Source organism: Neoarius graeffei, chromosome 22, assembly GCF_027579695.1.
Source record: "Neoarius graeffei isolate fNeoGra1 chromosome 22, fNeoGra1.pri, whole genome shotgun sequence".
NCBI lineage: Eukaryota > Metazoa > Chordata > Actinopteri > Siluriformes > Ariidae > Neoarius > Neoarius graeffei.
Genome location: NC_083590.1, coordinates 7,171,317 through 7,195,786, shown reverse-complemented (window position 1 = coordinate 7,195,786; position 24,470 = coordinate 7,171,317). Strand labels below are relative to the sequence as shown.

Below are 24,470 nucleotides of genomic sequence, written 5' to 3'. Positions count from 1 at the left end.
ACCACAATGGAATTAAGTGCTCGTCACTTCCTTGTGTTAAGCGTGTGTGCGTACTGCGCATGTGTGAAGTTGGTGTGTACGCGCATGCGCAGTGTGAGCTCCAGTGATGGCGGCTGCTCGTGTTTTCCAGAGAGTCTGAGAAAGTTCCAGATTAAAGCTCCTCAGTGCTGATTGGCGGAGTGATGAGGCTGTGTTCAGACTAACTACACCGCTGTTCACCGACTCACTCACGGTAAGACCGGGGCTCGGTTCCGAAAACGCTCTTAATCCTGTCATTTATAAAACTGAGATAGATAGAGAGACATATACACACACACAGAGAGAGAGAGAGCATGGTTCATGTTGAGTGTTCAAATGAAAAGTAGCTGAAATATTGTAAAATATAGTGCGAGTTAAACAGAATTAACATTAACTACGTGTAGAAAGTCGGCAGTTTAGTCACTGAGTGGATTTCGTAACGGAAAAATACAATAAATACATGACCGGCACAAAAGTTTTGGCACCCGTATTCACATTGTATTGTAAAGACACTACATGTGAAGTCTCTCTTTTTTCTCTCTCTTTAAAAAAAAAAAAAAATTGTTTTTACACAAACCCGAAGACATCATACTCAATATTGGACAGATGTTTTGCTTATTTTCTTCCAAGTAATTTTTTTTTTTCTTTTCATGGTGGTTCCTTCGTTAAACATGTGCATACGCAAATAAGGCGTAATCTACATAAATTTGCATATTTAGTCAAGGAAAAAAAATCGAGCTGTTTGACGTCAGAATGTTTTTCGTTATGAAAACGCAGTCGAGTGGAAAACAATCACAGAGCATCTTGTTAGAAAGTCTTTATATTTATTAGAAGGGGAAAAAATCCCTCAGGTTTTGCGATTTCCAGCAAACGAGTGAAATTTCTGTTGCCCGAGTGTTTAAAGCAGATACGCAGAACCTTTTATTTTAAAATAAATTTCTGAGTGGATAGTATCTCCATCCCTGACTCTTGTATGCTGCATAAATGGGAATAAAATGTATTCTTTTCACGGTCCGGTTTCCATCAAATCCTGCGCTCTGATTGGCTGGCGAGCAGGTCTGTATCGTATGGTACGGACCCCAGTTACCTCTGACAACTCGCTCGTTCACAACAACAAACTTAGTAGAATTTTTTGTCAACGTTTATCTTTTTATTTTTTTTATAAAATTATCAAAAATCATATACATTTTTGCCAGCATTTCTCAGGAGAATAGCATTAATTTTACAGCATGGGTAGCGATAACGACAGTCTTCACAGCGAAAGCGAGTTTTACTACCCTGAGGAAGAAGAAATAAAAGAAAACATTTCAGGAGAAAGCTAAAAACCTCTAACTGTTCAGGGCTTTCCACTAAAGGCCAATTTATGCTGACAACCCAGTCCTCGCAGACGGTGTCGCAGATAGCGTCTGCGTAGCCCCCCCACCTTCGCAGACGCTCTGCGCGCACCTCCCAAAAATTGTGACCACCGCAGAAGCCTCGCAGACAGCGTCGCAGACGAGGGCTCTGATTGGTCCACTCCACATCCGCTGTACACGCACTTCTGCTTCCCTACTTTCCCGGTTTGTTTTGTTTTCATGACCGGCATTTTTAAAAACACGAGCGAAGATGGAGCAGCACGAAGAGCGGTTGATTGAGGAAGTGAGGAAGTACGTACATCTATACGACTCCAGTTCTAGTCATTATAAAAAAAAAAGTTCTAGTCATTATAAGTAACCGGAGGATAAACACCCCACTAACCACACCCACCAACTACTCCTAGCGACTTCGCGCCCCCTTGCGTTGTGCCGGTTAATAACATCGCGCACGCCTATTATCCCCGCTCAACAATAAATTACAACTGTCTGCGAAAAGCTATCTGCGAAAGCCTTGTCGCAAGAGCATGCAGAGGCCTTTAGGCTCATACTAGCCAGCCATGACAAATAAGTAGCCAACCGGGGGGGGGGTTGAGAGAGAGAGCAGCCCCTCCCCTCTCTGCTCCCTGAGTGGAGCTCGTTGCCTTGGTAACGGTGCTCTGGTGCAGGGAAGAGAGACAATTGAGGTATTTCACCCATGTGACCAAGTCACGTGACGCAGCCATTTTGGACGGCACGCTTAAGTCCTTCAGTGGAAGGCGGTATGAGATGGTGGAGACCTTTGCACATTTTAACAAGAACGTAAGCTGTGATTCGCGTTAAATTGGATCTGTCTTTTATCACAAACACTGTACCCAGCCTTGGTATGGAGCCCTGTTTATTTATTTCTGTGTCCCGTTTGTTTCTAGCCTCTGTTATTGCGTTTTATGTCTGATGTCTGCTACATGCAACCCTAGACAAATTAACACTGCCTTGTTTCACTGCTCAGATGGGTTAACAAACACTGACCCATTTACTTTTTGCTATATATTTTATCAAAATTGCATTAACTGATAAACTAACCTGAAATGAAATGATCACTGCAAAGTCTGGAGTACTCTGTTGGCTCCCAATCCTGTCTCGTCACAGCTGCAATCCATTTGGCCCTCTTGTCTGGGTCAGTAGGAAACCGGTAGTGATGTGTCGGTCGCGAACGATCCGGTTCAAAGAGCCGGCTCTTTGAAGTGAACGACGGGAGCCGGCTCTTCAGTGGGAGCCGAATTAGTTTTTTGTCCTTAGGTGCCTGAGAGAGACTTTCACAAAAAAAGTTGCTGTCCGATTGCGTCTTTGTGTTGTCTATTACCATTCAAAGGAAAAAAAGTAGCATGGTGTACGCCTACTTTTTTTGGTTGGGGGGGTTGATGTCATTCACAGCTGCGAAAATACGAAAATTGGTGTAATGCTTAAAGCTGTGGAGCGCAGGGGAGAGGAGTCTGTGAGGCACCTGAGGAGGGGAAAATCAGCTGTGTGTTTTATATTGGTAATATAACACAGTTTTGCATTATGTTTGTGAGAAAATAATTTATTAATTGGTAAGTAAGTTTTATTTCTATAGCTAGAACATTGTTACGCTGCTATACTTTACAAAGCTTTACAATGGCTACAAAAACTAAAAAATAAAATGGAAAACATCCTGTTGATAAAATATAAATAATAATGTAATTCATTAACTAGTTAATTGCAGCAATTAAATCAAAAATAAAATCTCAGGAGCCGTTTGGGAGCCAAAAGAGCTGGCTCCTTATAGTAAGAAGAGCCAAAAACGCCGAAATTCCCATCACTAGAAACCGGTAAAAGGAACGTCCTGCACGCTGTCCCTGTCTGTTGTGGCAGCCCACAGCACAACAAGCAAACACCATGGTTATTTATAGAGTGCTTACTGACAAATTAATCTATTCTAGGTGTCTGTAACATGTTTTTTTTTTTCAAGCTGGTTCTCCCTCTCTGTCTGCAGCGTTAGTATGTAGCTTGACGTTCAAAATGGCGGACACCGGGGCGTCACGTGACCCTGTGACGTCAGGTGAAATACCTCAATATGACAAGCAAAGAGCGCTTTTTCTCAGAGTTCCCTCTCCTCGAACAACGGGGATTTACACGGAAACGAAAGGAGCTATTCACAAAATTCTTTCACATTGAGTGCTACAAGGCTCCCATGAACACATTTGATGTAATTTTTTTTGTCCCTAGTGTAAAAAATGTGATCACTAGAGCGAGTTAAAAACAAGTGACATTTCTGATTTTGCAGAAAAAGTGCTGGCAGGTTTATAATGGGAGTCTATGGGAGAGCGCGGCTGTCCTCTCCTTACTTTCAGGCTTCTCATTCAAAAACTGTAAATCCTATCACTCAGGTAGACACATTGTGTGAATCAGGACAAGTGTGACTATAACTTTTGAGAAAATTGTGTGTAGAGTGAAAATTGTGGCTGAAAACACAGTTTAAATGAGAAAGTTGGAGCTTTTTTTTTCAAGCTGCCTACACTCTAAACTTCTGAGCTCCACTGGTGTGTAACGCCATAGACACCCATTATAAAGCCTGAATTTCTCCAGATTTGCTCATGGTGTTTGATCTGTGACTGATCAAAAAGTATAGACCCTAGCAAAAAAGTTGAATGCCAGATCCACACAGGAGAATTTTGTCTCCGTTTTAAAGTTTGAATCATGTCTCTAGGTGAAAGACAAAATAAGCGTTATCTCTGCTTCTGTTCCCTCCAACGGCCCCGACACACTACTGCCTCCGCCGAGTGCGCGCACACACCGCATGTCGGGGCCGCGGATGAGTTACTCTCCCCTGATCAACAAAGTCGGCGGGGAATTTGTGGTTATTATCGGTACAAACAGCGCGAATCACAACTTAAATGAGTGCGGTTCAGTTTGACATTATTGTCAGTCCGTTAGATAAACATTTATTAAAATCGAAAATTAATATTTAGAGCCTGTGGGCTACAAAAATAAGTCATTAAAGTAGCCAGCTGGGCTTAATTGTGTAGTCGGCTGTATGGCCGGCAGCCGGCGCTTGTGGAAAGCCCTGACTGTTGCTAACGTTGAGCAAAAACATGGCTGAATCCTGAATGACTCCTATTTGTATAAATAGGGGACTACATAGGCAGCAAAATGTATTTATTTATTTTTTTTCCCTGCCATGGAAGTGCACTTGTATACCGAGGAGGAAGCCATTTGCATTACAGCTGTGAATGAGGAATCAAAATGGCGTATTGGCTCGGTTTTCCCTTTCGGGCGCTCTCGTTTTCTGTTAGAATTTGGTAAAGAAAAAAATAAATATATTATTTACCAGCTTAAGGCCGATCTGTATTGTGAAATACCGTGACCTCGGCCTTGAATACTGACCTCGACCCAGAGGGCCCCGGTCAGTACTTTCAAGACCTCGGTCACTGTATTTCACGATACGGACCTCCCAGCTGGTAAATAATATATATGCATCGGAGCTGCCCAGCTGAGCCAGCCAGCCCTGAGTGCGTGACGCCACAGCGGGAACCGGTTTTAAGGCCGAGGCCTTTTACAGCTATAGGTTAAAGTCATATAAATAAATAATTTATGGTGAAAGTAAGAAATAGCATTACTGACTCGCTCAACTAAGACTGATTTGACTTCACTGATTGTGGGTTGACTCTCATTAAAACAGGATGGGTGTTATAACTTATGCAACATACATGTACATGCATGCATTTTCACTGATAAAACGTAAAAGGCTCATTAAATAATCAGATGAACTGAGACAATCACATTCTGAAGCAAATTAAATAATCTTATACCGGTAACTTAAACACACAATACAAGTCACATGGATTAATCTAAACGCAGGTAAACAACGTGGTGGTTTTTTTTTTTATCCAAATGAGAGTCGGAGCTTACCCGTCTGTGTTCTCGCTTCTTAAAGGCCGGTCTTGTGGCCGATTGTTTTTGAAACAATCTGACTTTCAGTTGTTTGTTCAGTTCTCTGTTCATTCGCTTCTTCCCTGTAAGGGCGAGATGGCAGCGATATCCAGATTAGAAATCAGATGGTTGCTCCACTCATTCTGTCTATACTGAGTACTCCGCCGTTACTGCTCGGCTCAGGCAATTACTAAAACCCGGGACGGAACGGGATGTCACCAGTTTTAGCAACAACCGCGGGGAGGTCACTGCCTGAGTGTTATGTCCCGTCCCGTTACATCCCAGGTTTTACCAACAACACTCGGCTCATGCTCCAGAAGGACTGGTGCAACTGAACTCACTTTAAAAATAAATAAATAAATAAATACTTTCCTTTTCTTGTAGTTTTCTTTTCCTTTAATTGTTGGTACTGCACCCTCTTTCAATACGGGCTTATAGCCAACGCTCCTCAACAGATCAGAGGTCTCGTACGAGTCTTCAGTAAAATGTGCAGAGCAGAGGAGAGACCACTTCATAGGCGCCCAATGTGCCCGTGAACTTCTCGCGAAATGCCTCCAAATCTTTGCAGTTTGAACATTCTTGGGCCAAGAATGCAACATAAATCCACCTTCTGTCATGTTGCTGTACCTGCCAGCAACACATCTACATGACATGGTGATAAATTAGCTCAAAATGGAGGATCGGAGTTGCAGTCAGCTCTGTGTTTTAGTCTAGCGGAAATGGCAATGAGGCCGATAGACTTCCTGCAGTGACGTTACGGACATCAAGGTCATTCACTCAGACCGCTACCTATATAAATCACTTTAATCATAAAAATTACTATGTTAGATTTATTGTTAACGCTTAAAACTATTCCTGTGCCATTCTTGAGGTCTCAAGGCATTTATAAACGAAAGTGAGGCCATGGCTCTGCGTATATGCTTTAATTTAAAAGTAGGGATGACAATGAGGTGTACAAACACAAGTGTATATCGTAATACACATTACATACATACAGCCCCACCTAGCAGTATTGGCACCCCTTAATTTTATTCACAACTTTTGTAATATCTCCAGAAATAAATGGAAATGGACACAATTTGCAATACCAAGATCTTTTAATTGAAGGTCCAAAGGAACTGAAAAGTTGTTTTCGTTCAAAATAGGCATTTTAATTTCTAAGACAACAAAAAACAGAAATACAGCAGGTGCAGGAATATTGGCACCCCTCCTTAGTATTTGGTTGCACACCCTTTGGCAGCGATGACGGCTTCCAAACGTTTCCTGTAGCCATCAATGAGCTTCTTGCATTTGTCTTGTGGTATTTTCTCCCACTCTTCCTTCGCTATGCGCTCTAGGTTTTGGATATTTGAAGGATTCCTTCTGCCAATGGCAGATTTCAACTACCCCCAAAGATTCTCAATTGGATTGAGGTCAGGACTCATTGCTGGCCATTTCAAAACAGTCCATTTTTTCTTTTCTAACCATTTTTGTGTGCTTTTAGATGTGTGTTTGGGGTCTTTGTCCTGCTGGAGTCCCCAAGATCTTCGCCTCAAACCGAGCTTTCTTACACTGGGCAGGACATTTTGCTCCAAAATCTGTTGATAATCTTCAGATTTCATAATACCTATGACACGGGTAAGGCCTCCAGTCCCAGATGCAGCAAAGCAGCCCCACAGCATTATTGATCCTCCACCATGCTTGACTGTTGGTAGGGTGTTCTTTTCTTTGAATGCTTCATTGCAGCGCCTGTAAACAACCTGCCTGTGAGAATTCCCAAAAAGCTCTACTTTTGTCTCATCTGTCCACAGGACATTTTCCCAGAAGGACTGTGGCTTGTCCAGGTTCTCTTTCGCAAACTCCAGACGCTCCTTTTTGTGTCTTTTTTTCAATAATGGGGTCTTCCTTGGCCTCTGCCCATGTGGCCCTGCTGTGTTGAGTGTGCGCCTTATGGTGCTTCTTGAAACAGTTACCCCAGACTGTTCCAGGTGGGCCTGCAGGTCCGTAGATGTTAACTGAGGTGATTCTGCCACCAATCGCACCAACCTTCGACGACTTCTGTCATTGATTTTTCTCTTACCCCCACGCCCAGGGAGGTTCTTGACAGTTCCATGCTTCAAATATTTCTTAACATTACGCACTGTTGACACAGGGATACCAAGCTCTTTGGAGATGGCTTTATATCCTTTGGAGCTCTTGTGTTTGTCAACAACTGCATTTCTTGTTTCTTCAGACAGCTCTTTTGTCTTCACCATTGTGAAAAACGGACTGAGTGAAACAGTTGGTTTTTCAAAACACAAATCTCATCATTCATTGGCCATTTCATGTCACATGGGCACAGACAAGTCTTCACAGGTGATTTCCATTTGTAATTTACCATAGGTGAGTCAAATTGGGTTTAGTTAGGTTAGGTTTTAGGACTAACAGCAAAGGGTGCCAATACTAGTGATACAGCAATATTTACCTTTTTCATTTTTTTTCACTCTTTTTTTTTTTTTTTTTTTTGTTGATACTTTGCTCTTTTATATTAACCACGAGCTATCTGTAGAAAAATTCTGCATCACTACATCACTTTTGTTCAGGAGATGCTTAACTTTAAGTACATAAACTTCAAGGGTGCCAATACTACTAGGCGGCACTGTACAGTATGTAGCCAGGAAGCAAGTTTTTCAGTGATATATGATTATTGTGAAGTGGATGGAGCTTGAAGTCTTATTTTTCCTGATCATGGCAGATTGGATATAGTCACTAGTCATTAATCATAATTATTTATTTTCTTTGTGTATATAGATGGCAGAAGGAAACAGACGTCACCCTCAGAATTTGCAGGGAGTCCTGCGATTGGCCGTGGAAGCCGGTTCTGCTTCTGATGGCCCCACCCCAAATGAGCCCATGTCTCAAGAGGTAACTCAGGACTTACAGTGGTGCTTGAAAGTTTGTGAACCCTTTCGAATTTTCTATAGTTCTGCATAAATATGACCTAAAACAACATCAGATTTTCACACAAGTCCTAAAAGTAGATAAAGAGAACCCAGTTAAACAAATGAGACAAAAATATTATACTTGGCCATTTATTTATTGAGGAAAATGATCCAATATTACATATCTGTGAGGGGCAAAAGTATGTGAACCTCTAGGATTAGCAGTTAATTTGAAGGTGAAATTAGAGTCAGGTGTTTTCAATCAGTGGGATGACAATCAGGTGTGAGTGGGCACCCTGTTTTATTTAAAGAACAGGGATCTATCAAAGTCTGAGCTTCACAACACACGTTTGTGGAAGTTTATTGTGGCATGAACAAAGGAGATTTCTGAGGACCTCAGAAAAAGCGTTGTTGATGCTCATCAGGCTGGAAAAGGTTACAAAACCATCTCTAAAGAGTTTGGACTCCACCAATCCACAGTCAGACAGATTGTGTACAAATGGAGGAAGTTCAAGACCATTGTTACCCTCCCCAGGAGTGGTTGACCACTCCAAGAGCAAGGCGTGTAATAGTCGGCGAGGTCACGAAGGACCCCAGGGTAACTTCTAAGCAACTGAAGGCCTCTCTCACATTGGCTAATGTTCATGAGTCCACCATCAGGAGAACACTGAACAACAATGGTGTGCATGGCAGGGTTGCAAGGAGAAAGCCACTGCTCTCCAAAAAGAACATTGCTGTTCGTCTGCAGTTTGCTAAAGATCACGTGGACAAGCCAGAAGGCTATTGGAAAAATGTTTTGTGGATGGATGAGACCAAAATAGAACTTTTTGGTTTAAATTAGAAGCGTTATGTTTGGAGAAAACACTGCATTCCAGCATAAGAACCTGATCCCATCTGTGAAACATGGTGGTGGTAGTATCATGGTTTGGGCCTGTTTTGCTGCATCTGGGCCAGGACGGCTTGCCATCATTGATGGAACAATGAATTCTGAATTATACCAGCACATATTAAAAAGGAAAATGTCAGGATATCTGTCCACGAACTGAATCTCAAGAGAAGGTGGGTCATGCAGCAAGACAACGACCCTAAGCACACAAGTCGTTCTACCAAAGAATGGTTAAAGAAGAATAAAGTGAATGTTTTGGAATGGCCAAGTCAAAGTCCTGACCTTAATCCAATGGAAATGTTGTGGAAGGACCTGAAGCGAGCAGTTCATGTGAGGAAAACCACCAACTTCCCAGAGTTGAAGCTGTTCTGTCCGGAGGAATGGGCTAAAATTCCTCCAAGCCGGTGTGCAGGACTGATCAACAGTTACCGCAAACGTTTAGTTGCAGTTATTGCTGCACAAGGGGGTCACACCAGATACTGAAAGCAAAGGTTCACATACTTTTGCCACTCACAGATATGTAATATTGGATCATTTTCCTCAATAAATAAATGACCAAGTATAATATTTTTGTCTCATTTGTTTAACTGGGTTCTCTTTATCTACTTTTAGGACTTGTGTGAAAATCTGATGATGTTTTAGGTCATATTTATGCAGAAATATAGAAAATTCTAAAGGGTTCACAAACTTTAAAGCACCACTGTAGGTGTTGATCAGAAATTTGGCATAAATAAAATTGTTTTCTTGAAATTAGAATGTAGCTTAACCTGATGTTCACGATAACATCAGGTGATTGTTTGGTTTGTAAGTACGTGCGTGACACAGAGCTGATATTTTTCAGCTCTATGCAAGTTCAGTGTGAAGCTCTAAAGAACGAGAAATCCCAATGATTGGCTTGAATGATTCCTCGGATCAAGCTTGTAATGCGTGTGTGGGTCGACATTTTATCAGTTCCCTGCTCACAACTTTAACTCCTACCTGTAGGCGACATTTCACCTGCCGGTGTGAACGTAGTTATATGCAAGTGTGTTAGTAATTTTGCTGTGTAATTATAGTTTTTGGTTAAATCAGATATTGACGTGTGTGTGTGTGTGTGTGTAGAGGATTGAGTTCCTGCGGGGAGCCCTGTCCGAGGTGTGTAAGGGTCAGCTGGATGAGGTGGAGCAGATGAAGCAGTGTGTGTCGGTGCTCCTGCAGGATGAGGGAGAGGGACGAGAGGATGAAGAGGACGAGGATGAGAAAGAGGCAGCGCTGGAGATGCTGTGTGACCTGTGTGACAACCTGGACAACGCAAGAGGTGTGTGTGTGAGAGGCAGCAAGAGAGAGACTATATCTTCCTGAATGTACACTCAGCGGCCACTTTAATAGGAACTCGTTCTTGGCTGCAGGAGTGGAACCCAACGTGGTGTTCTGTTTTCTGTTGCATGCTGAGATGCTTTTCTGCTCACCACGGTTGTAAAGAGTGATTATATGAGTTACTATATCCTTCCTGGGAAAAAAGCTCAAACCACCTTCAATCTGTCCATTTCCCTCTGACCCTCTCTTATCAACAAGGCGTTTGTTTACTTTCCACCCGCAGAACTGTCCCTCACTCACTCGATGATGCCCCCCCGCACCATTCTGTGTAAACTCTAGAGACTGTTGTGTGTGAAAACCCCAGGAGATCAGCAGTTTCTGAAATACTCAAACCAGTCCATCTGGCTCAAACCAACACCCATACCACAATGAAAGAAAGTCACACTTTGAGATCACAATTTTTCCCATTCTGATGTTTGAACATTGTGAACATTAACTGAAGCTCTTGGTTTGTATCTGTATGAGACAGTTATATTGTGTGTGTGTGTGTGTGTGTGTTGCAGACCTGATGAAGATGGGCGGGCTGGATGTGTGTGTGTCTCGGTGTGTGTGTCACACTGAGGCAGGTGTACGGTGGCGAGCGGCTGAGCTGTTAGCCTGCTGCGCTCAGAACATGCCTGAGGTGCAGCTGTACTTGCTCCAGCAGGGGGTGCTACACACACTGCTGCAGCTCGCCGACCATGACACACACCCCACTGTGCGCGTCAAAGCACTCTACGCTGTGTCCTGTGAGTCACACACACACACGCTATATACAGTTAGGTCCATATATATTTGGACACTGACGCAAATTTTGGTTTTTTACCTGTTTACTGAAACATATTCAAGTTATAGTTATATAATGGACATAAAGTCCAGACTTTCAGCTTTCATTTGAGGATATCCACATTATAATTGGATGAAGGGTTTAGGAGTTTCAGCTCCTTAACATGTGCCACCCTGTTTTTAAAGGGACCAAAAGTAATTGGACAATTGACTCAAAGGCTATTTCATGGGCAGGTGTGGGCAATTCCTTCGTTATGTCATTCTCAATTAAGCAGATAAAAGGCCTGGAGTTGATTTGAGGTGTGGTGCTTGCATTTGGAAGATTTTACTGTGAAGAAAACATGCGGTCAAAGGAGCTCCCCATGCAGGTGAAACAAGCCATCCTTAAGCTGCGAAAACAGAAAAAAACCCATCCGAGAAATTGCTACAATATTAGGAGTGGCAAAATCTACAGTTTGGTACATCCTGAGAAAGAAAGAAAGAAAGCACCGGTGAACTCATCAATGCAAAAAGACCTGGACTCCCACAGAAGACAACAGTGGTGGATGATCGCAGAATAATTTCCATGGTGAAGAGAAACCCCTTCACAACAGCCAACCAAGTGAACAACACTCTCCAGGAGGTAGGCGTATCAATATCCAAATCTACCATAAAGAGAAGACTGCATGAAAGTAAATACAGAGGGTTCACTGCACGGTGCAAGCCACTCATAAGCCTCAAGAATAAAAAGGCTAGATTGGACTTTGCTAAAAAACATCTAAAAAAGCCAGCGCAGTTCTGCAAGAACATTCTTTGGACAGATGAAACCAAGATCAACCTCTACCAGAATGATGGAAAGAAAAAAGTATGGCGAAGGCGTGGTACAGCTCATGATCCAAAGCATACCACATCATCTGTAAAACACAGCGGAGACAGTGTGATGGCTTGGGCATGCATGGCTGCCAGTGGCACTGGGTCACTAGTGTTTATTGATGATGTGACACAGGACAGAAGCAGCCGGATGAATTCTGAGGTATTCAGAGACGTACTGTGTGCTCAAATCCAGCCAAACTGATTGGTCGGCGTTTCATAATACAGATGGACAATGACCCAAAACATAAAGCCAAAGCAACCCAGGAGTTTATTAAAGCAAAGAAGTGGAATATTCTTGAATGGCCAAGTCAGTCACCTGATCTCAACCCAATTGAGCAGCACTTCACTTGTTAAAGACTAAACTTCAGACAGAAAGGCCCACAAACAAACAGCAACTGAAAACCGCTGCAGTAAAGGCCTGGCAGAGCATTAAAAAGAAGGAAACACAGCGTCTGGTGATGTCCATGAGTTCAAGACTTCAGGCAGTCATTGCCAACAAAGGGTTTTCAACCAAGTATTAGAAATGAACATTTTATTTACAATTATTTAATTTGTCCAATTACTTTTGAGCCCCTGAAATGAAGGGATTGTGTTTAAAAAATGCCTTAGTTCCTCACATTTTTATGCAATCATTTTGTTCAACCCACTGAATTAAAGCTGAAAGTCTGAACTTCAACTGCATCTGAATTGTTTTGTTCACAATTCATTGTGGTAATGTACAGAACCAAAATTAGAAAAATGTCTCTGTCCAAATATTTATGGACCTAACTGTTTATAAACTCACTGTATGAGGTTTGTTTCGCTGGGTAAAATTCTGACTGTTTCACCTTTTAACCGCAGGCCTTGTCCGGGAACAGGATGTGGGCCTGCATGACTTCCTGTCACAGGATGGTTTCTCTGTGCTGATGAGGGGGATGCAGTCAGACTGCGAGAAACTGCGAACCAAATCAGCCTTCCTACTGCTCAATCTTCTGACCAGCCACCCCGAACACAGAGGTGTGTGTGTGTGCGCGCGCGTTTGTCCATCATGAGGATGCCATCACACGTCTTCCTAACATCCTTCTCTCTCTCTCTCTCTCTCTCTCTCTCTCTCTCTCTCTCTCTCTCAGAGACAGTGTTGTGTATGGGGATGGTTCAGCAGTTAGTCGCAGTGCTGCGTACTCCACACTCCTCTGTACATGAACACGTATTTGGCGTCCTGTGCTGGTCAGTGCATATTACTGCTCTCTCTCTCTCTTTCTCTCAACACTTCATTATGTATTTAACATTTTTTTTTTTTTTGGTATTTGTTTTTCACTTATTTGCTCATTTATTAACTTGCCTGCTTGCTTAATATTTTATTTACAGTGACTTTCAAAAGTATTCACCCCCTAGAATTTGTCTGAGTGACAAATGATACACATTCTTCATGTCAGTATTTTTATTGCCAGCTCATGTTCTCTTAGGCAGTTTTCAAAATTTTAAATTAATTTTCGGTCAGCAAATATTTCCAAGAAACTCACAGGCTAGCCTCTCCAACCTTCCGCCTCATCTTCCAAGTGTAGGTCAGGTTAAAATGACCTTGAAACAGCGGAGTTCGAAGAAAGCATCAGGTGCAGATAATATAAAAGGCCTGGCTTTTAAAGAACTTTTCTGAGGAACTGGCCTTTGTTGTGCATGACATAATTTCCTCTAGCATTAGCCAGGGAATATTTCTAACTCCTGACAAGCACGCGTTTGTAAGCCCGGTACCTAAAGTACATCCGCCTGAGGACGCACACACAGATTTTAGGCAGCTATTAGTGCTCCTCATCTTTCTGGAGAAAGTTCAGATCTGTCTGAATAAAGATGTAGTGAAATCAAGAGGAAATGAACACACCTTTACTGAAGGAAGATCAACTGTCTCAGCGTTAATTAACATCACTCGGACATGGTTTAACACGATGGATAATAGGCCCGCAGGGTCAGAAAAATTAATGCGTTATGCCTTGATTTATTTTTTTTTTTCCAAGACGTTCAATGTTGTGAATCATTCGCTCCTTTTAACCAAGCTGAAGCGCCTCAGTGTCAACAAAACCTTATGGTTATGGATTCAGTCAGAGCTTCCTAACTGGACGAACGCGAATAACAAGTAAGGCTTCCTGGAGTTCTCTCTAAAACCAAGCCCTGCCCTGATTTTATCATCAAGCCCTGACAATTGTACTTTTGTATGAGAGTATGTCAAAGGTCTCTGAGTCCACAATGTAAGTGGTGCTTGATAATCTGCATGGGTGGTCAAGTTCCAATCAAATGGTTCTCAACAGTAAGAAAACCTAAAGACACGTGGATATCCTTCACCCAGGCATCCACCCAACCTGACCATCTGTACACAGGAAGTGCTGCCGTCGAGAGGGTCTCGACGTTTAAACTCTTAGATGTTTGGCAGCAACAGGATCTGCACTGGAACTACCATGGTAATGAAATAATTAAGAAAGCTAACAAAAGGTTACGCTATCTACGCGAATGCAGGAAGGCTAATCGACCTAAGGATGTGGGGATCACCGTTTACTGCAGTAAGAGTCTTCCGGTGTGAGAGGACACATCGCCAGTCTGGAGCACCATCCCAAAATACCTCACGGAGGAAACGCTGTATGGTCATAATCAGCATCCCGAAGACAAGTCTTGTAAGTCTGGAGGAACGAAGAGATGAGGCGACCATATGTAAGCTTGAAAGAATTGGAAAGGACCCTGACCATCCAAATCACATGTTCCTTGCAAGAATGGTGGCCCACAAGTATGCAACTCGGAGCAAAAGTTATCTCGCAGTACCATTCTCAGGAACCAAAAGACATAAGAAGTCTTTTATCTCAAGAGCATGCCACCTTCTGAAGAACTAGACAGTCAAACTTTGTTATCTGGATACTCTATTATTTGGGTACATATTTCTACGATTCTGTTGATTTTTGTTGCAAATTCATTATATATTTATTTCCAAGATGAATGAATAAAGTTGTAGTTGTTGGTATTATTATTGGTTCTGGTGTTAAACTCCCTGGTTCAGAAGCGCCACATGAATGATATTATCTTAATGAGGAAACAACTGACACTTTAAAGAAAACAAAAAAACAAACCTATTTTCTGAACAAAAACCACCTCAGTTGAGCAAAGAGACCTTTTCAGTCTGAAGGAAAGGAGTGAAAACGAAGACTCGGGAGTGTTCTAAAGAAGATAAAGGTAAGGTAGAATTTCATAATTTAGGAATAGGATGATGGAGATCCCATAGCACAGCGAAGAAGTGGAAGCTACGTCACACCACCCAAGCACTGTCTACACAAAACCCTCTTACAAAACTCAGAAGGGGATATGACAAGAGGACTTGCTTTAGTCTGCTTAAAAAAAGACCAAGTGTAGGAGAAACATCACCTTTCAGCAGGACAGTGGTTCCAAACACAAGGCCACAGCATTGCAGGAGTGGTTCAGAACAAAAAGCTGTGAATGTTCTTCAGTGGCCAAGTCAAAATCCATATCTGAGTCTATTTGATGATCTGTGGCCCTGTATGAAAATTTCAGTCAACAAACAACCAACCATCCTGAAGAACCTGGTGCAAATCTGCCAGGAAGAATGAGTGAAAATCCCAAACAGTGTGCAGAGCAAAGAGGAGCTTACCCTTGAAGCTGTTCCTGCGGGAAACGCTGGTTCTATCATGTACTCATCTGATGAAGCTGAAAACTTCTACAAACAGCATTTTTCAGCTTTTTTTTTTTTCCTTAAGGATCTATTGACAAGGAATTAATTGAGTATGAAAATGTACTTTTATTGATCCTGAAGTGAAAATTTGAGAAAACATATCGTCAACTGTCACACAGTTACCCAAGCTTAGGTTTGAACCCACGACCTTGGGGCTGTCAGGCTGTAACTGTACCTCTGTTGTAAAGAGTCCTTCCTGACATAACCCTCCCCAATCTATGTGGACTTGGGACTGGCACCAAGTATGCACTGACTTTTACAACCCCAGTGGCTGGGTATTTTATCTAATGTGCATGATAAAGTGGCGTATCTACCAACATGCTGTTTTTGTAAGACATCGTTGACAATCAAGCGTATTTTACTTTGCTGTCCTGGTCTAAACGCCACAAGGGAATGTTTTTACTCTCAAAGTACATTGGATGATGGTTTTAAGAAGGTGCCATCACAAAAAGTGCTAGAACTTCTGTATTTTTGTTTTTTAAGCAGTTGCTTTACTGTATATAATTTTGTTTTAGTTATGTATTTATAAAGTAATATCTTTTGGAAATGTTCTTGCCGTGATGTAGCCTCAAGTGCTGACACACAAAATCGCTCACTCACTATAGTTTGTACTGTCCTCTCTGTGTGTGTGTGTGTATGTGTACGCGCACAGTCTGGTAGAGGACAGTGAGCGGGGTGTGTGTGACTGTAGAGAACCCTCTCTGGGTCTGGAGGAGCTGCTGAACCAGAGGATACAGGACCTGCAGGGTCGAGAGGAGAGCCAGGTACCCTCAGTACTTCCTTATGACTCATTACCACTTCCTGTTTCATAAATATAAGAGAGGCCTTTATCACAACTGAAAAAACACGCACACACACTGTTCTGAAGTAACCCATTATAAATGCAAACATGAAAACAATACATCTCTGTCTGTCTCTTCCTACTCTCTCTCTGGTGAATGTTAAGAATTGGTGGGTATGTGGAGGCGGAGCTTGTGAGCTCTGTTTCTTGAAACATTTCCTGCTGCTTTATTTTTTTGCCATGTCACATTAGCATGGTGATTTTGTATAAACTGTGAACACCACCACCAAACAAAAGCCCTTTTCCCCTCTGGGACAGGAAGCCCCCGTGACAGGGTGAAATGGCGGCATGGCTGATTAATGTTGCCCAGCTGGTCTCACTCCTGATGAGTACCAAGGTTACTGTGGAGTGGCTGTAGGTGTCAGGAGTTGAGATATGATTTCAAATGTCCTATACTTTCTATCTAATGAGGACACACTGTGAGCTTTCTCAATTTGAGAGTTAGCAAGCAGTAATAATAATAATAATAATACGTTTATATAGCGCCTTTCTCATACCTAAGGCCGCTTTACAATTATAAGGAAAGGGGAGGAAAAAAAAGTCCACCAAATAAAGGTCAGGTTGTCATTCCAATGGTGTAGCAGCCCCAGCCCCACTAAAAGGCGCACAAAAACAAGTCCCACCGCCTGCACAGCCGCCGCCCAGAACACCGTGTCATGTGTCCACAAAGCAAGCACCGCCATGCAGAGCGCTGGTATGTCCCAAACTGCCTGACAGCTGCCGTGACGCCACTGAGCAACATCGCTCAGAACACCGTGCCAAGCAGAAAAGCACCGCCGCACAGAGCGCTGGACAACCACAATGTTAAAAGAGCACCGAGCTCACTGCAGTCCATAACAAGGAGCACAAGCATCACCAGCAGCGAACCAAGGCCTGGAGGGACCTGACACCCAAAACTGGGTCCGGAGCTACACTGTAACTGGCAGACAAAACACTCAAACAAAAAACAAACATCAAACTACACAAAAAAGAAAAACAAAGGGGGAGATAAAATAAAAAGCTCCGGTGAGAAGCAGCAGCCAGAATGCGCACAGCGTACTGTCAACCGGAAACCAATGATTAAAGTGGTGCACCTAGTCGTATGATTCAGGTGTTATGTTCTGATGTTTCTAAAGGAGCTCTCATTGGAGATCTCTTTCAAGTTCAAAGTGTTTATTGTTATATGCACAGTAAGGACATGTCCAGTTGCACAATGAAAATTCTTAGTTTGCTGTCCACCATGAATGCCAATTACAAATAAATAAATAGGCAGAAGTAATACAAAGTAAAGGCAATATAGTGCAAAAAGAAAAGCAACAAAAACACCCAGTATAGTACAAAATAAAGATAAACATAGTGCAAAATAGGTTGTGTAATACAAAAATAAAGCAATGATCCGACGTAGCAGCAGAAGGGAAGTCATGTGCAAACAATGTAACCAGTCAAGGAAACGGCAGCAAAATGGCAGTAATGTGCAAACAAATGTAAACAGTCAAGGACAGTTTACAGGAAAGTAGTCCATGGTTATAGACTCTTAGCTGTTCAGGAGTCTGATGGCAGTGGGAAAGAAAGAGTTCTTTAGTCTGACAGTCTTACATTTCACACTTCTGTACCTCCGGCCTGAGGGTAGGAGTGTGAACAGTCCATGCTGGGGGTGGGTGGGGTCTTTGAGGATGGAGGCAGCTCTCCTGTGGACTCTGCGGTGGTAGATGCTCTGCATAGAGGGCAGTGGAGTTTTGATGATCCTCTCAGCAGTCTTCACCACCCTCTACAGGTGTTTGCGGCGTAGTGCTGCCGTACCACACATGAATTTAATGTTTCTTCATGTTGAGCATGTCATGGGAACATGAAATTCTTTGAATGTGCAGACGTCTGGCATAAAAGGCTCATCTGCTGACACAAAGCACTGGGTGAAGATAAAGATGGAGGAGAAGCCAGCAGCAAGGAGGGAGGGAGAACACTGGATCGTCGTCATCGCTTGTCCATTGCTAGTGATGGTGACTGCTTCATTTGGGTGCATAGAAATGCAGATGGGCCACGAGGCCTGCACCAGAGTGACAGCGATGGCAGAAACGGCCCGGCTGAGCCGCCATGGAATGTCTGGCCTAGTGAGCTCTCACATACTATTCTCCTCTCCTAACTAAGTGCCTTGCACAGTAAGCTAAGACAAACAATGTTGTGCCCCCATCGTGTTGTCTCTCTGGACCTCCAGACCTGATGCCAAGTGGTGCACAGCCCTGACTGGTATGGAAGCTGTATTGCAGTGACAACTGATTTGCTAAGTGATGCCATCCATTAGCCATTTGAGTGGCTCTTCTGCATGTTATCTGGTGGTGTGCCACTGACCCTGTTGGGTTCATCTGCCACAATGCACCAGAAAGTGCCCTGCTGCCAGCGCCTTATTGGTGATGTACTGTTTAACCCATAGCTGGAACCCAGGGAGGTGCTACCACCCTGGGCCAGAGCCGACCTGGGAGCAATGGTGATTAAGGGGCAACTCCACTTTCCCCAATACTCAAGTCCTCCTGGACCTGAGACTCGCCACCGGTTGCAGTTTAAAGTCATACCAGGACTATGTTGAACACTGGGTAGATCAAGGTCAACGCAAGGGGTGTGGATACTGTTCAACCTGCTGATGCCGTTGGGACTGGTACCAAGGATAAACATGCAGGGAATCTGATCCTGTGTATTAAGCAGCATCAGCTGCAGAAAATGCTGCCATGACTGTGGTTCTGAAGAGTGCTGGTGATGTGATGGGACTGTGATTGTTTGATAATGGGGGAAGCTGGCATGGTTACAGAGACTTTGGAGAATGTTGAAGAGAGCAGGATAATGACTTTGGTGGAATACTGGAGAAAGCTGGTATGGTCATGGAGAATATCGGACCTGTTCTTGAGATTGCTCATGTGGTTCCGGATGAAGTTGGAAACATGGAGATTGCTCATGTGAGTACATGGGTGCTCATGGTGGTGGGGAACAGCACTGCTGCTCCTTCAAGCTACTCTTTCCATGAGATCAGCCATTTCTTAGATGAGACTTTTGGAAAGGTTGTATATGTTGATGATGGATTGATTGATTTGAGTTTACTTTGATTTTTGTAGATTTTTTTTTTTTTAACTTCAGGACCAAAGCGACCAAAAGATGCTACTTTGGGAGTAACTTGACCAACAAAAGAGAACGCTTGCAAAAAAAAAATGGTATTTGTATTTTATGTAAAGGAAAAGGAGAGATGCCTTTTAAGAAGTTAAAGAATAAAACGGTTACATGACTGGGTATCCTCCACCAGAGATGTCCTCATTGGTTCTCTTTTTCTCTTCTTTATTCCTCTTTATGGAGAAATTGAGAGTAGGAACTTTTAATATCGTAGTAATAAAGACAATATGAGAGAACAGGCAGTGTGGTGTGAAAACCCCCTCTTAATTATAGGTCAAATTTTAGTGCTGATATCAGAATTTAATTTTCAAAAAGGTTAGGAGCAACCGTCACACCACGAGCGATGTGATGAGACTCCAACCAGAAGTAGGGCATCAGGATGGATCGGGCAAGTCTGAAGAGCAGAAGAGTTCAGCATCAGTGGTGTCTCAGGATTGGCCTGTGTAATCGAGTAAACGTCTTTTTCTAAATTTAAGAAATGCCTTCGTGCAATATGGCAGGAATTGTTCTCTGGTAATGGGTGGAGATTGAAACTTCACTTCAAATTTTTCAGTAGGCAGGAATGAAGACAATTCTCCACATGAAGTATTTAAGGTATGTGCATTTGATCTATGGAGAGAAAAGAACCAGGGTGTAAAACTAGACAGGTTTTATATAACAAAAATGGATAGGAAAACAATTTTAATGTGTTTGTTTCCCAGTGCTTTTTCACATCATCCCTTGGTGGCGGTAGATTTTATGTTGTCTCAGTGCACTGGCATATAAATGTCAAACTACTTTCAAGATCAGGATTTGTTTTAAATTTGCATTCTTGTGGGTGGAATGGTGAGAGTTGAACTCCTTGGACACATGGTGGGAGGTGGGGAAACCACAAATAATAATGTTTTGCCAAGAATAAACCACATGCACAAAAACGGTAGTAAAGATCACCCCCTGAGGAACTGGAAGGAGAGATGGGAATACTGGAAAAGGAAGGAATTGCTAAGGATGGCACAGGGAAGAGGAGCTCTTTTTAGAAGTAAGGCACTGATGCCCCCAACATCCTTCAACCTGGAACCAGACCTCAAAATCAAATGCTGTGCCTAAAGTAGGATATCATAACCACAACACCAGCTGGAATGGAATTTTATAAGGAACGCTACCAAGCAGATGTCATTGACAATGCAGAGAAGAGCTACTGAAGGAGCAACAAGAGCTAAGGAACGCCCAAACAAACATTGGAGTTGGATATTAAGCCCCAAGCATCTAGCTATTGCTGTCCAACTGGGTCAGCATGAGGCATTGATCGGAGTTCCAGAAGAATTTTATAATAATTTCTGCCAAACTTTGGAAACATGCCCCCTTTCCACCAACAAGGAACAGGTTCTGTTCTGGTTCACGAACCACACTGAAACCAAACATGCTACTCTTTGGAGTATTTCAACCAAAAATAAAATAGTTCGGACCCTGAAAAGTTGGTTCCTAATTGGAACCAAAAGATGGCTTTGGTTTGATAGCATGCAATAGTATTAGCATATCGCTTATTCTACATGCATTATGTCACTCTACTCAATAGAGAATGAGTGTTGAATATGGTTTACAATATTGCACGGTTGTCAAGACATGACGTCACACGTCAGAGACGTAAAACTTGCGCGCTAGTGAGCAACTGTGACAATTTGTAAAATAAAATTAAAAAAAAGGATAAAAAATGGCCGCTAGGTTTGCTTCATTAAAAACGGAAGATTTTGAGAGAATTTTGAAAGAGAAAGATGCGTTGAACAACCGAAAGGAATGTGTATGTATAATCATAATATTATTGTCTGGCTTTTTTTTGTGGTCTATCAGATATATTCCATTCAGCTACTTGTCTTTGACTCGTTCAGTATCATGCTCACTGAATGGAATATATCTGATAGACCATGAAGAAAGCCAGACAATATTATTTAAATGTGTCGCTCAGATCCGGGATGTGTTTCATATGAAAAATATGAGTTTTTCAACACGAGAAGATAAACTTCATATCTTCAAGCCAACATGTGACTTTCTTTTTATTATATCGACACATTCACAAAGAAAGTCCCCAAATTCATCAATTTCCTCATGAGTGACAGAGATTTATGTCACGGTTTTGGTTCTCAATGTTCCAGATGGAGCCCAGATGAAAAATACAGGTGGTGTATTTCCCAGTAAAGCCATGGGTGTTAGTACCTGGACGGAAATACGGATTTCCGTCAAAAATAAAATGCCAATATTCTGGGGGGTTTTTTTAGCTTTCAAATTACCCACCAGTATATAAACATGTTTTTTGGTTTGGCACTATAAGCTTTCCGTAGTAGTTTTTCATGATTAGTATGCCGTAAAGCTCCATCTCGGGTGTGTTCGCATGTTGTGCACTGTCGCTGAAATCCGAATATTACCGAGCTGTATCTTAGGCATGGGTGTTAGCAGACAGAAGTCATTTTGACTGAAAAAACTTTCTGAGGGTGCGCAGCAGCCAAACAATTTTTTTTACATGTGTATACCACTAAATGTAGGTAAACTATTGTCACATACTAGATGTCTAGATTTCCATGGAAAAGGTGATCTAGACATCATCTAGTATGTGACAATAGTTTACCTACATTTAGTGGTATACACGTAAAAAAAAAAATTTTTCAGCATTTGATAAAACTGAAAATAGTGTTCTATGAATTTTGGAATAATTATTTTACTGTATGTAGTAATGGCAGGGGTGATAGCGTTCCGGCGCCGCGCCGGATTTCCAGCATACCGCGGCGCTGGAAAAAAAAAAAATCTAGTTCGCCCATTATCCTGTGTCATTCTGAGATGCGCAGATAGACAGTAAAGGGAACGAATTCCCTTTACTGTCTATCTGCGCATCTCAGAATGACACAGGATAATGGGCGAACTAGATTTTTTTTTTTTTCCGGCGCCGCGGTACGCCAGAAATCTGGCGCGGCGCCGGAACGCTATCACCCCTGTAATGGAAAAGGTGATCTAGTATGTGGCAATGGTTTACCTACATTTAGTGGTATTCACATATGTAAAAAGAAAATTTCCAGCATTTGATAAACTAGTTAAACATTGCTGAACAGTCTTAAAATAGTGTTTCTATGAATATTTGAAATATTTCTTCTGCAAATAGTAAAGAAGAAAGTTGATTTGCTACCATCACTATGTAGGCTGTTGTGTGGTACAATAGCTAGCTATTATCTAGTGTGATATTTACCTGTATTTGAATTTAAAATTGTGGTCCAACCATTAAAATTATTTTGTGTATATATAGACCATATTATGTCTTGAATACTCACTGTTATTTTTCATTTATAACCTTGCAAAATGGGCTCAGAAAGCACCTCAGAGCACTGTATTTTCAAAAATTTTCTGGGGGTGATCCCCCAGACCCCCCTTGCGGGAGGGCCCCTCCCGCACCCTCCCCGCGCTCCGCGCACCTTGGGCTATAAGCCCAAGGCGCTGCTTTGCGCCTTGCCGGCTCGTTCAGCTGCTGCGCACCCTCAGCCTCTGGCTTCAGTAAGTTTTTTTTCAGTCAAAATGACTTTTGTCTGCTAACACCCATGAGTCACTCGCGTCCTTATAACATATTAGGGTTTTTAAAGGAAAGTCAGTGTTAAATAATCAGTAATAAATGTTTGTTTGTTTTTTCCTCTCTCTCTCTCTCTCTCTCTCTCTCTCTCTCTGTGTGTCTCTGATCAGGAGGAGGTGGAGTTTTGCGAGCGATTACGAGTGGCTTGTTTCCAAGCTCAGCCTCAGGAGGATAACGCAATGGATCGCTGAGTTCTTATTGGCCGGCATTAATCACTGCTGTGCAGCGATTAGTCAGGGTGAAGGACGTTGTGTGTGGCCCCCCCCCCCCCCCCCCCCCCGACAGAAAAGAGACTGAGAAAATCTTGCTTAGCTACTTACACACAAACACACAGTTGTCATGTATTGGTTTCTCACATAGTTTGTATTTTATGAGATCTGTTTTTTTGGAAAAAGAGAATATAAGGTTCAGATTACACTTTTTCTCCTGTCTGTTGTTTTATTGATTTAAACACTGTACACTGTAAATCCAGGAAGCCAGTTAAAATGCTTCAGGACTCCTTGACTTTGTACACACACCCTGGTGTTTATTTTATTGGTTATTCCTGTTCTGATTAGTTTCAGAACAATTCAAAAGAAAACAAGGACAAAATCGAGTTTGATGTGATGTCACTGAGAATTTAGGAATGAAATGACTGACTGATTGTTTCTTCAGGTCGTATTTGCAGTAGTTTGATCATAGCAACCTAATATTCTGTGTCACTAAAGACTGTGGTAGTGCTTGAGAGAGAAATATAAAGAGATCCAGCAAGAAAAATGACTGCAGGACTGATGGCTTATAAAGGAAGACGTGAGGCCATGAAGTGTGTAAAGTGTCCATCCTGTTACACACAAATGTGTATTTATTATGATTAAATGAGTAAATGTATCAGTGGACTTGGGGTGAAAGTGTCAGTAACAATGATATGACTGATCTCGTTTCATTTGAATGCTTGAACTATTTTTCCAGTAAAATTGCTGTCATTTGACTAGGGCAAGCAAACAAATGTAGACTGATTTATGCAAATTCCTTGAGCGTGCATGTTTACTGTAAATTCATCTGAGAGACAAAAGAAATTGAAGGCGTTTCCATTTTCAACGAATTGAGTTGGGGGGGGGGGGGGGGGGCCATGGGTCGTCATCTCATCGTTGCAGCCATTCGCGGGTG

The 24,470-nt window shown here is 42.3% G+C and overlaps 1 protein-coding gene across 1 annotated transcript; it reads left to right on the top strand.

The window, feature by feature from the left end:
* The first annotated feature begins 92 nt into the window (after positions 1–92).
* On the top strand, positions 93–24,204 carry hspbp1 (HSPA (heat shock 70kDa) binding protein, cytoplasmic cochaperone 1). Its single transcript, XM_060904285.1, has 8 exons — positions 93–232; positions 8,070–8,183; positions 10,188–10,383; positions 10,946–11,170; positions 12,900–13,055; positions 13,169–13,265; positions 16,418–16,529; positions 23,435–24,204. Exons 2-8 carry the CDS (start codon positions 8,070–8,072, stop codon positions 23,513–23,515), a joined length of 981 nt encoding a protein of 326 aa, XP_060760268.1. The 5' UTR covers positions 93–232; the 3' UTR covers positions 23,516–24,204.
* Positions 24,205–24,470: the final 266 nt, after the last annotated feature.

Coding starts and splice junctions, on each gene's coding strand:
- hspbp1 (XM_060904285.1), top strand. CDS start 8,070: ATGGCAGAAGGAAACAGACGTCACCCTCAGAATTTGCAGGGAGTCCTG. Junction 11,171..12,899: donor AGCACTCTACGCTGTGTCCT/GTGAGTCACACA, acceptor TTTTAACCGCAG/GCCTTGTCCGGGAACAGGAT. Junction 16,530..23,434: donor AGGGTCGAGAGGAGAGCCAG/GTACCCTCAGTA, acceptor GTCTCTGATCAG/GAGGAGGTGGAGTTTTGCGA.